This window comes from Panthera leo, chromosome B4, assembly GCF_018350215.1.
Source record: "Panthera leo isolate Ple1 chromosome B4, P.leo_Ple1_pat1.1, whole genome shotgun sequence".
NCBI classification, from domain to species: domain Eukaryota; kingdom Metazoa; phylum Chordata; class Mammalia; order Carnivora; family Felidae; genus Panthera; species Panthera leo.
The window spans coordinates 64,611,920-64,627,391 of NC_056685.1; the positions used below are offsets into that span (position 1 = coordinate 64,611,920).

The 15,472-nt window shown below is 39.5% G+C and overlaps 2 protein-coding genes across 6 annotated transcripts in view; both read left to right on the forward strand.

Moving 5' to 3' along the window:
- Window positions 1–108, forward strand: part of FGD4 (FYVE, RhoGEF and PH domain containing 4) — a 145,308-nt gene extending 145,200 nt beyond the window's left edge. Inside the window, exon 18 of the mRNA XM_042946232.1 lies at window positions 35–108. Coding sequence (XP_042802166.1) covers window positions 35–57 — 23 coding nt within the window. The 3' untranslated portion in view covers window positions 58–108. The remainder of the gene's footprint in view (window positions 1–34) is intronic.
- A 13-nt stretch (window positions 109–121) lies between these two features.
- The window catches only part of DNM1L (dynamin 1 like), a 49,377-nt gene continuing 34,026 nt past the window's right edge, over window positions 122–15,472 (forward strand). For 3 of the 5 annotated variants that reach the window (XM_042946234.1, XM_042946235.1, XM_042946236.1), the window contains exon 1: window positions 123–474. In XM_042946234.1, the coding sequence (XP_042802168.1) occupies window positions 217–474 (258 nt within the window). In that variant the 5' untranslated portion in view covers window positions 123–216. Of the gene's footprint in view, window positions 475–15,472 lie in introns of all 5 variants that reach the window. The other 2 variants (XM_042946233.1, XM_042946237.1) reach the window with 2 other exon arrangements.

Below are 15,472 nucleotides of genomic sequence, written 5' to 3' on the forward strand. Positions count from 1 at the left end.
ACAGACGTAAGTGTATTTTCCCTCCTACTCCTAGGGTTTCGCTGCGAGGGCTTTTGACGACAGCCTGAAAACCACGCCCGCCCCAAGCACCTTCTCCCCGGGCTCTCCACCCGCCCAGCGCGGCGCAGCTTTCTGGAATCCGTAGGCCTCTCTTTCCTCTGCCCCAGAACTACAACTCCCGGCAGGCTCTGTTTCTCTCCACCTTCCTCTTAGCGCATGGCCTGCCGGGAGGGGGCAGGTAGCGCGGGCGGGGTCCAATGGGTGCCGGCTCCCGAGGAGAAGGCGGAGGAGAGGAGGAAGGAGGCGGACTCTGGGCCCCGGCCCCATTCATTGCCGCGGCCGGCCGGGCGGGGGTCCTGTGTTTTCGGAGCCATGGAGGCGCTAATTCCAGTTATCAACAAGCTTCAGGATGTCTTCAACACGGTGGGCGCCGACATCATCCAGTTGCCTCAGATCGTCGTGGTGGGAACGCAGGTAGGAGACGAGGGCGGCGTCCGCCCAGGCCAGACCCCGGGGCGCGGGCCTGGTGGGGGCTGCGGCAGCGCCGGCTCCGAGCCGGCCTTTGCGGCCTGTGGGAGGAGGGCGCTGCTGGGGGCACCCGGGCTCTTCGGGCTGTGCCGCGCCTTTCCGCCGGGGGCAGGTTACTTCGGGCCTGGGAATCCGGGCCGGGTCGGGAGGCGAGGGGCGGAGCCGGCGCGGCGGGTCCCGGGGGCGGGCTAGCCGGGGGACCGACCGGCGAGGGGAACTGGAGCCCGCGGAGACCGGGCGCGGCTTGCCCTGCGGGCCGCTGCTTGGAAGGGCACCTGGGGGACACGCTGGGCACGTGGGGCCACACTGGGCTCATGGCGGGCCAGCTAGCCCTTCTTCGGTTGGTTTTAGGGCGGCAGGGTTTTTATTCCCCTTCTTGCCTTGCTCAGGGGCGCCGGAGTCAGTTTTGGAACCGCGGGGTCGGGGTTGAGAAGGCCGCTACTGTGTGGTACCTGAATGTTTTGCTGCAGTGCAATCCCTTCATGTTTTGAGGACGCCGAAGCAGTTAATAAAAAGCAACCCCCTCGTCTCCCCCGCCCCAAACCACCTGTATCTGGGTGTTAGGAAGGAATAACCAGTTTTTCTGCGTTGGCTGTGGTTTTTGTCTTCCATCCAAATTGGGCATCAGGTTCTCTGGTCTTTTCATATTGGGTGTCATAGATAACATAATTTTTTATATGCAGAAAATGTTGAAAAATTATTTTTAGAGTGACAGGAGAAGTACAAGTTTCATTTTCTCTGCCTGCTGATTTTCTTGGTTTTAAAAGAATCGTAGGACTCTTATTAGAGTTCAGAGAAACGCATTTTAGAGCTTAGTATATTGATTTTAAGTGTTTTCATTTCTCAATGATCTTTTCTGTTGAGAAGGGGACGGTTTCCTCATTTTCTGTCGCTACATCTTGCTACAGTATTTTAGTGTAGAGTATAAATATTATGACAGGGAACTTAACGTTCAGAGTACCATGGAGTATATTCAAACCTTGGAAACCATAGACCTCCTGTACTTTTTCTTGCTTTTAAATAAAGTGGTAGAAATTATTTCAGAAACACATATCCTTGGTCTGCTGTAGGATTGGTATAGATTCTGCTCACTCTTGCCTACATATATTGTAGTATTTGTAACTTATTTGTAATGATTGGACACTGAATCATCAATATAATATTAGGAGCTGTATTTTTATTTCACATATTTTGTTCACTGCTGCGTTCCTATTCCTAGCTCTGTAACAGTCCCGGGGTGTGTAGTGAGTGCTCCATAAATACTTTGAATGAATGGATATTGTTCACTGTAACCAGATAATATTTTAAAACACTGGTACTTCTATCATCAAATGGATCTGTTTTTGAAAATACAATGAAAGGAGATGAACTAAATCTTCTTTGGTAGTAATTTGGAAGTGTTTCCTATCTGTGGACCAGAAACTTTCCATATACTTTTAAGAGATTCTTCATGCTTTCTAAGCTTGGAGAAGTAAAAGAATCAGGGCTATTGTGTGTCAGCATAAATAGTTTAAAATCAAGAAGGATTTTTCTTACACAAAATTGAGTTTCCCTTTTTTTTTTTTCCCAAAGTTTGTTTATTTAGAGAGAGGGAGAGAGAGAGAGAGAGAGAGGCAGACAAAGAGGGAGAGGGAGTATCCCAAGTAGGCTCTGTGGGATCAATGTGCAGAGCTGGCTGTGTGGCTTGAGCCCATGAAACTAAGATCATGACCTGAGCCAAAGTCAAGATTTAGGCACCTAACTGACTAAGCCACTGAGATGCCCCAAAATTGAGTTTATTTCCGTGAGTAAACCTGTTGGCAGAATTACTCTTTGGAGTAGAGGAGTAAAGATCTCACTGGTAGGAAAATCATTAACGTTGTGCTAGCAGAAACCATCCTAGTAGTGATACATGCCATATTTATGTGTTGATGTTTGAAATTGCTCAGTAGGAAAATTAAGTTTGTGTGTGTGTTTTAAGTAGGCTCTCTGCCCAACATGGAGTTTGAACTTATAACCCTGAGATAAAGAGGCACATGCTGTACTGACTGAGCCAGCCAAGTACCCAGGGAAATTAGTTTTTAAAGATTTAATGAAGGTTATCTCCATTTACGTCTTTATTAGCTGTACTTCAGTCCTTTATTATTCAGGTACAGAATTAATAAATAAGGTTAGAAACAATGTCTCCCCCCCCCCATATTTTCATTATATTGAAAAAAATCACTTCTGTTTGACTTGAATACTAGTATACCACTACTTTGTTCTCTGTGCCATTTAATGTTTTGTAATATACAGCACATGCATTACATTCATATTTAATGGAGTAGTGTACGATATTATCCCAACATAATAATAAATGTTCTGACCGGTAAACTTCTCAGTGGCAGTGATGATGTCTTCATAATACGGGTAGAGCCTCTCTCTTACACATTAACTACACCTTAAGTGGCTGTAGGTCCCATTTTGTTGAACTTTTTTTAGAAGTGATTTGCAAACTTAGTATATGTAAGAATCACTTTGAAAATAAGTTCCTAGATTCCATCCCCAGAGATTTTGATTTTCAAATCTAGGTTGGGCCAGGCACTACAGGTGATTCTGATGCAGATGATTCATAGATCCCAATTGAAAAGTGTATTAGTGAGTCTTTGATTTTAAAATGCGTGTAACTAGAAAAGATAGGGAAGCTGAGCCTAAGGGCATACCACCATTGAGTAGCATGTTGATATCTGTGGCATTCTTGCTAATGTTTTAAATTTTGATTTGTTAAATTGCCCAAGTAATCCTTCTTTCAAGCCTATAGAGTTGGAAGAGTTGAGGAGAAGGAATCATGTTTATAGCTGTAGATCATTCACAACTTTAATGGTTTTAGCTAAATAGTTTTTTGTTGTTTTTTTTTTTTTTTCTTTAACTGAGATCATCTGTGTGGAAAGAACAGAAGAGGGGAGAGAAAAGGTTGATACTTTTAGACCATGGTGTACTTTGCAGGTGGAGAGGAGATAAGACTTAAACAACTTTTGTGACTTAACTTGAGAAATTTAATCACTATTTTTTTAAGTTGAGAATAAGGGGGTGCCCTCCCAGGTATGTAATCTAAACCAGCACCCAGGGGTGCCTGGGTGGCTCTGTCGGTTAAACGTCCGACTTCAGCTCAGGTCACCATCTCACTGTCCGTGAGTTCGAGCCCTGCTCAGAGCCTGGAGCCTGTTTCAGATTCTGTGTCTCCCTCTCTCTCTGACCCTCCCCCGTTCATGCTCTGTCTCTGTCTCAAAAATAAATAAATGTAAAAAAAATTAAAAAAAAATAAAACAAAAACAAAAACAAAACACCAGCACCCAGTATAGGAATCCTAGTGACATGACATTAACCTGAGACTCAGAGTTGCTAGTAATGAACTTTTCACTTTACCTTTCATTTCAGTGATTTCAGCATTCTACCTTTAGGAATTCAGAAAGGAATCTTGGGTTTTAAATGACCAGTTTGCAAACCAACATTTTTTTTCTAACATTTTAAAATATAATTTATGTAACATAAAATCACCATTATAGAATGTACAGCTCATTGGTTTTTAGTATATTCACAAGTTGTGCAACCATCACCATCTAATTCCAGAACATTTTTTTTTCCAGAACATTTTTATTATGCAAGAAAGAAACTCTGTACTCATTAGCAGTCATTCCTCATTTCATCCTTCCCCTGTCCCATCCCCTGGCAACCACTAATCTACTTTCTGTCTCTATGGATTTGCCTATTCTGGACATTTCATATAAATAGAATCATACAATATGTGGCTCTTTGTGTCTGGCTTCCTTTGCTCAGCATGATGTTTTTAAGTTCATCCATGTATTAATACTTCATTACTTTTTTTTTTTGAAAGAGAAAGGGAGCTTGTGTGCATGGGGGGAGGAACAGAGGGAGAAGGATAGAGAGAATCTTAAGGAGGCTCCACACCCAGCAAGAGCCTACACGGGGCTCCATCTCACGACCATGAGATCATGACCTGAGCCAAAATTAAGGGTCAGATACTTAACGAACTGAGCCGCTCAGGTGTCCCAGTACTTCATTACTTTTTATGGCTAAATAATATTCCATTGTATACATATGCCACATTTTGCTTATCCATTCTAGTTGATGAATATTGGGTTGTTTCCATTTTTTGGTTATGATGGAGAATGCTATGAACATTGTTTGCAAGCTTTTGTCTGGACATGTTTTCAGTTCTGTTGGATATACAGTAAAACCTTGGATTGCGAGTCACTTGTTCTACGAGTGTTCCATAAGACGAGCAAACATTTCTAATAAATTTTAACTTGAAAAATGAGCAGTGTCTTGCAATATGAATAGTATGTGATGATGAAAATCGCATGATCGCAACTGAGCCAGTGGTTTTTGAAATTCGCTTTGATATATGAGTGCTTTGGATTACAAGCATGTTTCCAGAAAGAATTATGCTCTCAAACCAAGGTTTTACTTAGGAGTAGAATTGCTGTGTCATTTGGTAACTCTTGTTTAACTTTGAGAAACTGCCACATTGTTTTCCAGTGCGGCTGTACTATTTTACATTCCTTCCATCAGTGTTTGAGGGTTTCAGTTTCTGCACATCCTCACCAACTCTTGTTATTATCTTTTTATTTTTATTTATTTTTTTAATGTTTATCTTTGAGAGAGAGAAAGTGACAGACTGTGAGTGAAGGAGGGACTGTAGAGAGAGAGGGAGACACAGAATCTGAAGCAGGCTCCAGGCTCCTTGCTGCCAGCACAGAGCCCGACGTGGGGCTTGAACGCATGGACCGTGAGATCATGACCTGAGCTGAAGTCAGATGCTTAACCAACTGAGCCACCCAGCTGCCCTGTTATCATCTTTTTTAAAAAACTGCTAAATCATCCTAGAATTCTTTTACTTTAAAAAAAGCATGCCCTGCCCCCAGCACTGCTATCTACATTTTAGTTCCTGAAATCTTGCTCTCTCCTGCTTGATGTGCCTTCATTTGTCCTGTGTTCTTAAAGGTGATGATTTCATTAAGTTTAGTAATTTGGTGCTAAATATTGATCATAGATTTCATTCCTGTATTGTTTTCTTGTGCATGTTCTTAGGTAAACTTATATATTTTCTCTTTTTTTTTCTAGTTTCTTTGTATAGTTCATGTGCTGCTTCCCTTTTTTTTTTAACTTAAAAATGAGGTGAAATTTCTGTAACATAAAACTTGCCATTTTAGAGAGTACAGTTCAGTGGCATTCAGTATATACATAATGTTGTGCAATCAGCACCTCCTTCTAGTTCCAAAACATTTTTACCACCCAAAAGAAAATTCCATGCCCATTAAGCAGTTACTTCCTGTTCCTCCGTTCCTCCAGTCCCTGTAAACCACCAATCTTCTTTCTGTCTCTGTGGATTTACCTATTCTGGCTATTTCATAGAAATGGAATCATAAAATATGTTACCATTTATGTCTGACTTCTTTCACTACAGATAAAAAATGTTAAAAAGATAAGAAAAATAGGTGCACCTGGGTGGCTCAATTGGCTAAGCATCTGACACTTGATTTCAGCTCAGGTCATGATCTCACTGTTGTGAGATTGAGCTCCATGTTGGGCTCTGCACTAGGTGTGGAGCATCCTTAAGATTCTCTCTCTCCCTTTCCCCCTCACCTGCTTGCTTGCATGCTTTCTGTCTCTCAAAAAAACTATTAAGAAAAATAAAGAAAAATCACATTTATCTGTTGTATTAATATCAAAGAATTAAGAAGCGTCTTTTATAAAATGAAAAGTGAAAACTTAGTAAAAATTGAATCACTTTTGGGTAATGTGTCATGAATGAATGTTTGCTACTCCCAACTGATGGTGGTTATCAGAGAGAAAATGCTAAAAATATGACAAAGCCTTTTCAGTGAAAGGCTCAATCTCACAGTATAAATCCAAAGTACTGTAGATTTCAGTACAGTACAATTCGGAAGAAACTAAAAGATGACACTGAGACCAGGCACACAAATCTCTAACCCTTGAGGGGCGCCTGGGTGGCTCAGTCGGTTAAGCGGCCGACTTCGGCTCAGGTCATGATCTCTCAGTCAGTGAGTTCAAGCCCCGCGTCGGGCTCTGTGCTGACAGCTCAGAGCCTGGAGCCTGTTTCAGATTCTGTGTCTCCCTCTCTCTGACCCTCCCCCCGTTCATGCTCTGTCTCTCTCTGTCTCAAAAATAAATAAACGTTAAAAAAAAAAAATTTAAAAAAAAAAATCTCTAACCCTTGAATATATAGATATTGCATCAATTTGAGGATTATGTGAGGATGAAAAAAGCAGAAGGCATAGGGGTGCCAAGTGGGTCATATTTTCAGAGTAAGCCACCTGTGACTTGCCATACGGGAAGTTCTGTAGCCACTCACCTTCCTAGAATGAGCGCAGACATTGGTTGTTTAAATCACCAGGGGAAAACATGCACTGATCTAGCCAGTTGTAGAGGAAGCCAATATTATTTATAATAGATAAAAAATGAGAACCTGTAAACATGTTTGGTTTGCGAGTCTGTTGACGTAATTTTTGTAATTGAAATATAATTGGCATACAGCATTATATTAGTTTCATGGGTACAACATAATGATTATATATATATGTATATATATATGTGTATATATATATATATACATATATATAGTGAAATGATCACAATAAGTCTAGTTAATACTCATCACCACACATAGTTGCATTTTTTCTTATGAAAATGTAAGATTTACTCTCTTAGCAACTGTCAAATATATAGTACAATATTATTATCTGTAGTCACCATACCGTACATTATATCCCCAGGACTTACTTCATTGGAAGTTTGTACCTTTGACCACCTTCACCCATTTCACCCACCCCTTGCTTCTGAGAGCTGCTAAGCTGTTCCCAGTATGTATGACTTTCTTTTTGCCTTTTTTTAGATTCCACATGTAAGTAAGATCATATGATATTTGTCTTTGGTTTATTTCACTTGGTATAATGCTGTCAGAGTCCTTCCATTTTGTTGCAAATATCAAGACTTCTTTCCTTTTTTATGGCTGAATAATATTCCATTGTGCAGATGTGTATATATTAGTCTTTTAAGATCTTTTGTATTTCTGTGGTAACAGTTGTAATATCTCTTTTATTTCTAATTTGAGTTCTCTTTTTTTGTGGCAGGTCTGGTTAAAGGCTTGTCTATTTTTTTCTTTTCAAAAAAGCAGCTCTTAGTTTCACTGATTTTTTTTCTTCCTATTGTCTTTTTAGTCTGTTACATTTATATCCACTTTGATCTTTGATATTTCCTTTACTAATTTTGGATTTACTCTTCCTTTTCTAGTTCCTTGAGATGTAAAGTTAGATTGTTTATTTGTATCTTTTTTGTTTATTAATACAGGCATTTATCACTATGAAATTCTCTGTTAGAACTGCTTGTGCAGTTTTGGTATGTTATATTTCCATTTTCATTTGTTTCAAGCTATTTTTTAATTTTATTTTTTCATCTATTGGTTAATAGCATGCTTTTTAATCTCCACATACTTGTGAATTTTTCAGTCTTGTAATTGATTCCTGGTCATAGTATTGTAGTTGGAAAAGGCGTGTGATAGAATTTCAGCATTCTTAAATTTACTAAGAATTTAATTAGGCCACTATTTTTGTGGCCTAATACATGATCTATCCTGGAGAGTGTTCCATGTATGCTTGAGAAGGATGGGTATTCTGTTGCTTTTGGATGGAATGTTCTGTGTGTATCTCTTTTTTTTTTTTTTTTTTTAATTTTTTTTTTAACGTTTATTTATTTTTGAGACAGAGAGAGACAGAGCATGAACAGGGGAGGGGCAGAGAGAGAGGGAGACACAGAATCTGAAACAGGCTCCAGGCTCTGAGCTGTCAGCACAGAGCCCGACGCGGGGCTCGAACTCACGGACCGTGAGATCATGACCTGAGCCGAAGTCAGACGCTTAACCGACCAAGCCACCCAGGCGCCCCTGTGTGTATCTCTTAAGTCCATCTGGTCTAATGTGGTTTTTTCCTTAAATTTTAAGTCTAAGACACTTAACTTACAGTGTTATAATGTCGTTTCAGGTGTATAATACACTGATTCCACAATTCTATACATTAGTGCTCATCATGACAAGTGTACTCTTAAACCCCTTTACCTATTTTGCCCATTCCCCCCTGCCACCCACCTCACACCATGGGTTCTTTGTATTTAAGAGTATGTTTCTTTGTCTCTTTTTTTCTTTGCTTCGTTTCTTAATTCCACATATGTGTGAAATCATATGGTATTTGTCTTTCTCTGACTTATTTCATTTAGCATACTCTTTCCATGGTGTGTGTGTGTGTGTGTGTGTGTGTGTACACCTCTCTCTGTCTGTCTGTCCTGTCTCTGTCTTTATCCATTCCTCTACAGATGGTCACTTGGGCTGCTTCCATAATTTTGCTTTTGTAGGTAACGCGGCAGAAAATGAAAGGGTGCATATGTCTTTTCAAATTAGTGTTTTTGTATTCTTTGGGTAAATACCCAGCAGTGGAATTATTGGATCATATAGCAGTTCTATTTTTTTTTATTTTAAAAAGTGTTTTTTGATGTTTACTTATTTATGAGAGAGACAGTGCGCATATGAGCAGGGGAAGAACAGAGTGGGGGGACAAAGGATCTGAAGGGGGCTCTGCACTGACAGCAGAGAGCCTGACGTGGGGCTCAAACTCACAATCGTGACCTAAGCCGAATTAGACACTTAACCTATTGAGCCACCCAGGTGTCCCTTGCCCATTCTTAAATTGGATTATTTGCTTTTTTTTTTTTTTTTTTTTTTTTTGGTGTTGTAGAAATTCTTTATAGTTTTTGGATACTAAACCTTTATCGGATATGTCCTTTGCAAATATCTTCTCCCATTCAGTAGATTGTGTTTTAGTTTTGTCAACTGTTTTCCTTTGCTGTGCAGAACTTTTTATTTTGATGTAGTCCCAATAGTTTATTTTTACTTTTATTTCCCTTGCCTTAGGAGACATGTCTAGAAAAATATTGCTATGACAGATGTCAAGAGAAATTACTGCCTGTGCTCTCTTCTAGGATTTTTATGGTTTCAAGTCTCACAGTTAGGTCTTTAATCCATTTTGAGTTTATTTGTGTGTATGGTGTAAAATAGTGGTCCAGTTTGATTCTTTTGCACGTAGCTGTTCAGTTTTCCCTACACCATTTGTTGAGAAGAGACTACCTTTTTCCAGCTGCGTATTCTTCCCTTCTTTGTTATAGATCAGTTGACCATCATGGATTTATTTCTGGGCTCTCTATTCTGTTGATCTTTGTATCTGTTTTTGTGCCAGTACCATACAGTTTTGATTAGTACAGTTTTGTAGTGTATATTGAAATCTGGGATTGTGATATTTCCAGTTTTGTTTTTGTTTTTGTTTTTGTTTTTGTTTTTGTTTTTGTTTTCCCCAGATTACTTTAGCTATTCAGGGTATTTTGTGGTTCCATACAAATTTTAGGATTATTTGTTCTAGTTTTGTGAAAAGTGATGGTATTTTGATAGGGATTGCATTAAATCCGTAGATTGCTTTGGGTATATGGACATTTTAACAATATTTGTTCTTCCAATCCATGACCACAGAATGTCTTTCCAATTGTTTGTGTCATCTTCAGTTTCTTTCATCAGTGTTTTACAGTTTTCAGAAAGCAGGTCTTTTACCTCTTTCGTTGTTTATTCCTAGGTATTTTATTATTTTTGGTACAATTGTAAATAGGATTGTTTTCTTACCTTCTTTCTGTTGCCTCGTTATTAGTGTATGGAAATGCAACATATTTCTGTATATTGATTTTATATTCGGCAGCTTTCCTGAATTCATTTATTAGTTCTGGTAGATTTTTGGTGGAGACTTTAGGGTTTTCTATGTATAGAATCATGTCATTTGCCAATAATGAAAATTTTACTTTTTTCTTACCAATTTGAATGGCTTTTACTTCTTTTTCTTGTCTAATTGCTGTGGGTAGGACTTCCAGTACTATGTTGAATAAAAGTGGGGAGATTGGACATCCTTATCTTGTTTCTGATCTTAGTGAGCTTTTCCTCATTGAGGATGTTGTTAGCTTTGGATTTTTCATACATGGTCTTTATTATGTTGAGGTATGTTTCCTCTAAACCTACTTTGTTGAGGGTTTTTTTTTTTTAATCATAAATGGATGTTGTACTTTGTCAAATGATTTTTCTTTCTCTATTGAAATGATCATATTATTCTTATTGTTTGTTTTGTTGATGCGATTGATTGATCTGTGGATATTGAACCACCTTTGCATCCCAGAAATAAATCCCACTTGATCGTGGTGAATGACTTTTTTAATGTATTGTTGGATTCAGTTTGCTAATATTTTGTTGAGGTTTTTTACATCTATGTTCATCAAAGATATTGGCCTATAGTTTTCTTTTTTTGTAGTGTCTTTATCTGGTTTTGGTATCAGGGTAATGCTGCCTCATAGAATGAATTTGGAAGCTTTTCTTACTCTTCTATTTTTTGGAATAGTTTGAGAAGAATAGGTATTAACACTTCTTTAAACGTTTGGTAGAATTCACCCTTGAAGCTGTCTGGTCTTGGACTTTTGTTTGTTGGGAGTTTTTATTACCAATTCAATTTTGTTACTAGTAATTGGTTTGTTCAGATTTTTTCTTTCTTCCTGGTTCAGTTTTGGAAGATTATACATTTCTAGGAATTTATCCATTTCTTCTAGGTTGTCAATTTGCTGGCATACAATTTTTTTTTGTAGTAATCTCTCATGACCCTTGTATTTCTGTGGTGTTGTTTCTCTTTCATTTCTGATTTTATTTGTGTCCTTTCTTTCATTCTTGATGAGTCTGGCTAAAGGCTTATCAATTTTTGTTTATATTTTCAGAGAACCAGCTCTTGGTTTCATTGATTTTTTTGTGTGTTTTATCAGTCTCTGTTTCATTTATTTCTGCTCTAACCTTTATTGTTTCTTTTCTTCTATTCACCTTGGGCTTTGTTCTTGTTATAGTTCCTTTAGGTGTAAGGTTAGATTATTTGAGATTTTTCTTATTTCTTCACGAGACCTGTATCACTGTAAATTTCCCTTTTAGAATAGCTTTTGCTGTGTTTAAAGATTTAGACCATTGTGTTTATATTGTCATTTGTCTCCATGTATATTTTGATTTCCTCTTTTTTTTTTTTTTAATTTTTTTTAACGTTTATTTATTTATTTATTTATTTTTTTAAATTTTTTTTAACGTTTATTTATTTTTGAGACAGAGAGAGACAGAGCATGAACGGGGGAGGGTCAGAGAGAGGGAGACACAGAATCTGAAACAGGCTCCGGGCTCTGAGCTGTCAGCACAGAGCCCGACATGGGGCTCGAACTCACGGACCGTGAGATCATGACCTGAGCTGAAGTCGGCCGCTTAACCGACTGAGCTACCCAGGCGCCCCAACGTTTATTTATTTTTGAGACAGAGAGAGACAGAGCATGAACGGGGGAGGGGCAGAGAGAGAGGGAGACACAGAATCCGAAGCAGGCTCCAGGCTCTGAGCCATCAGCCCAGGGCCCGACGCGGGGCTCGAACTCATGGACCGTGAGATCGTGACCTGAGCTGAAGTCGGACGCTTAACGGACTGAGCCACCCAGGCGCCCCTTGATTTCCTCTTTGATTTCTTTATTGACCCATTGGGTGTTTATTAGCATGTTGTTTAGCATCCACATGTTTGTGTGGTTTTTTTCCTTTTTTTCCTTGTAATTCATTTTTAGTTTCATATTGTTACAGTCAGAAAAGAACCATGATACGATTTCAGTTTTCTTAGCTTTATTGATACTTGTTTTTATAGCCTTACATGTGATCTATCTTGGTGGATGTTCCAACAAAAGGATGTGTATTCTGTTTTTGAATGGAATGCTCTGTATATATTTGTTAAATCCATCTGGTCTAACCTGTCATTCAGACACTGTTTCTTTATTGAATTTCTGCCTAGATTATCTGTCCATTGATGTATGTGGGATGTTAAAGTCCTCTACTACTGTTGTATTACTATTAGTTTTTCCTTTTATGTTTTAATATTTGCCCTTTGTGTTTAGGTGCTCCAATTTTGGGTGGGTAGATACTTATATAATCCCTCTTGTGGGATTGACTCCTTTATCATTGTATAATGCCCTTCTTTGTCTCTTGTTACAGTCTTTGTTTTAAAGTCTGTTTTGTCTCATGTAAGTATTGCTACTCCAGGTTTTCTTCATTTCTATTTGCATGGTATATTTTTTTCTGTACTTTGATTTTCGTTTTTACATGTGTTAGGTTTGGAGTGAGTCTCTTGTAGGCAGTAGATAAATGAGTCCCTTTTTTTTTTATATCCATTTCACCACCCTATGTCTTTTGATCAAAGCATTTAGTCTATTTACATTTAAAATGATTATTCATAGGTGTGTACTTATTGCCGTTGTTTCCTGGTCGTTTTTGTAGTTCATCTCTGTTCCTTTTCATTTGCTCTCTTTCCTTGTCATTGATGACTTTCTGTAGTGTTATGCTTGATTTTCTTTCTCTTTATTTTTTTGTGTATCTGTTATAGGTTTTGGGTTTGTAGTTACCTTGAGATTCATATATAGGATACTAAGTATATATCAGTCTATATTAAGTTGGTGGTCATTTAAGTTCGAATACCTTCTTTCTTTTTTTCTTAATGTTTGTTTATTTTTGAGAGGGGAGGAGGGGGCAGAGAGAGAGGGGGGGGGACAGAAGATCTGAAGCAGGCTCTGCACTGACAGCAGTGAGCCAGATGTAGGGTTCGAACACAAACTGAGATCATGATCTGAGCTGAAGTCAGACACTGAACTGGCTGAACCACCTTGGTGCCCCAGTTCGAACACATCCTTAAAAAGTAAAGCTTTTTTATTTCTTCCTCTATGTTTTGTGTATATGTTGTCATATTTTATGCATAATTTTCTTATTTCTAATAATGTCCTCTCCCACTCCCCCCCACCCCCATTTATAGAAGTCACTTTATCACTTTTTATAAGGCTGGTTTAGTGGTGATGAACTTCTTTAACATTTGTCTGAGAAACTCTTTATCTCTCCTTCAATTCTGAATTGACCTTGGCAGGTTGAGTATTTTTGGTTGTGGTTTTTTTCCTTTTAGCACTTCGAATATATCATGCCATTCCCTTCTGGCCTGTAAAGTTTCTGCTGAAAAATCTGCTGATAGCCCTATGCAATTTCCCTTCTACATAACTTTTTTCTTCTTTCCTGCTGTTCTTAAAAGTCTCTTTAATTTTTGCCATTTAAATTGTTATATTGTCTTGGTGTGGCCTCCTTGAGTTCATCTTATTTGGAACTCTTTGGGCTTCCTGAACCTGGATGTCTGTTTCCTTCCCTAGGCTAGGGAAGTTTTCACTTACTGTTTCTTCACATCATTTTCTGCCCTTCCCTTCCTTCCTTCCTTCTTTCTTTTCTTTTCTTTTCTTTTCTTTTCTTTTCTTTTCTTTTCTTTTCTTTTCTTTTCTTTCTTTCTCTTCTCCTTTTGGGACCCCCATAATGTGAATGTTTATTTGCTTGATATTGTCCAAGAGATCCCTTAGCCTTTACCATTTTTTAAAATTCTTTTTTCTCTTTGCTGTCCAGCTTGGGTGTTTTCCAGTACCCTGTTTTCCAGATGCTGATCTGGTCTTCTTTATGTACTCTAATGTGCAGTTGATGTTTTCTAGTGTATTTTCCATTTTAGTTACTGTTTTTTTCAGATTTGATTGGATCTTTTTTGTATTTACTATCTCTTTGTTGAAGGTTGTTCTTCCACCCTTCTCTGTAGTCTGGTGGACATCTTTATGATCATTACTTTAAACTCTTTATTAGGCATGTTGTTTATATCTGTTTCATTTAGTTTTTCTGAGGTTTTGCTTTTTTCTTTAATTCAGAGCATATTCTTCAGTCTCTCATTTTGCTTGACTTTGTAGGTGTCAAGCTACTTTTGTAGCTTGTAGGTGTGACAGCTACTTTTCCTAAACTTGAAGGAGTGGTCTTGAGTATAATCGTACCCTGTGTACACTGTGTGTGCCAGGTGACTTTGGCTGGCTGGAGCTGTATCTGGAGTGGGCTGGGCTTCCTGGGGCACTCTGTGCTGGGGCTGCCCTGGAAGGATGGCCAGCATGGAAGTGGGCATGGGATAGGGTGGTCCTGGGGCTTTCCACTCAGAGGGTGTCCTGGCAGGACAGCTGAAGTTGAGGGGAGTGCAAGCTAGAGGGTCCCAGATCTCTCTTGGCAGAGGGTGCTCTGGTGAGACAACTAAAGCTGAAGTGGATGTGGGCTGGTCCCTGGGTTCTCCACACAGATGGTGCCCTGGCAGGATTGCTGAAGCTAAAATGGGAACAAGCTGGTATGTCTGGGGGTACTTAGTGCCGAGGTGCCTTGGCAGGGCAGTTGGAGCCACGGCTTGTGTGGTCCATGGTGTCCTGTAGTGCTCTCTGCCAAGGGTGCCCTAGCAAGCTGTCTGGAGCCAAAGTGGTGTGGGCCTGTAGTGTTCTGCAGTGCTTTGTGCCTATGTTATGTTGACACGACAGCTGGAGCTGTAGTGAGTGCCCAGCAAGGGTTCCTTGCAGTTGTGACACACTGGCGCCGCCTTGATGGGATGGCGATGGTTGGTGTGGGTTAGGGACCCAGTGCTCTCTGAGGCAGTAGGCTGGCTGTGGCACCTGGAACCCTACTCCCTTTTGCACTATCAAGGTGGAGGATGGATGTAAACCGGGGCACTTGCCAGCCTCTCCCAATTGGAGAGAGTTCCGGTAGCTCCCCCATCATTTGGTGGAGTTGTATGCTGGATCTTTTATATACTAATTGCTTTTTTAAACCACAGCTTTTTCCTGTGCCCCAGGGCAGAACAATCTGCTCTTGTATAGTCCCTTCATACTATCCCTCCCCACTTCAGTTCACAGCATTGGAGGTAGGGGTTCCCTTCCTTACAGTGTCTGGTTTCTCTGTCTCTCTTGCCGTTTTCTATGTGTT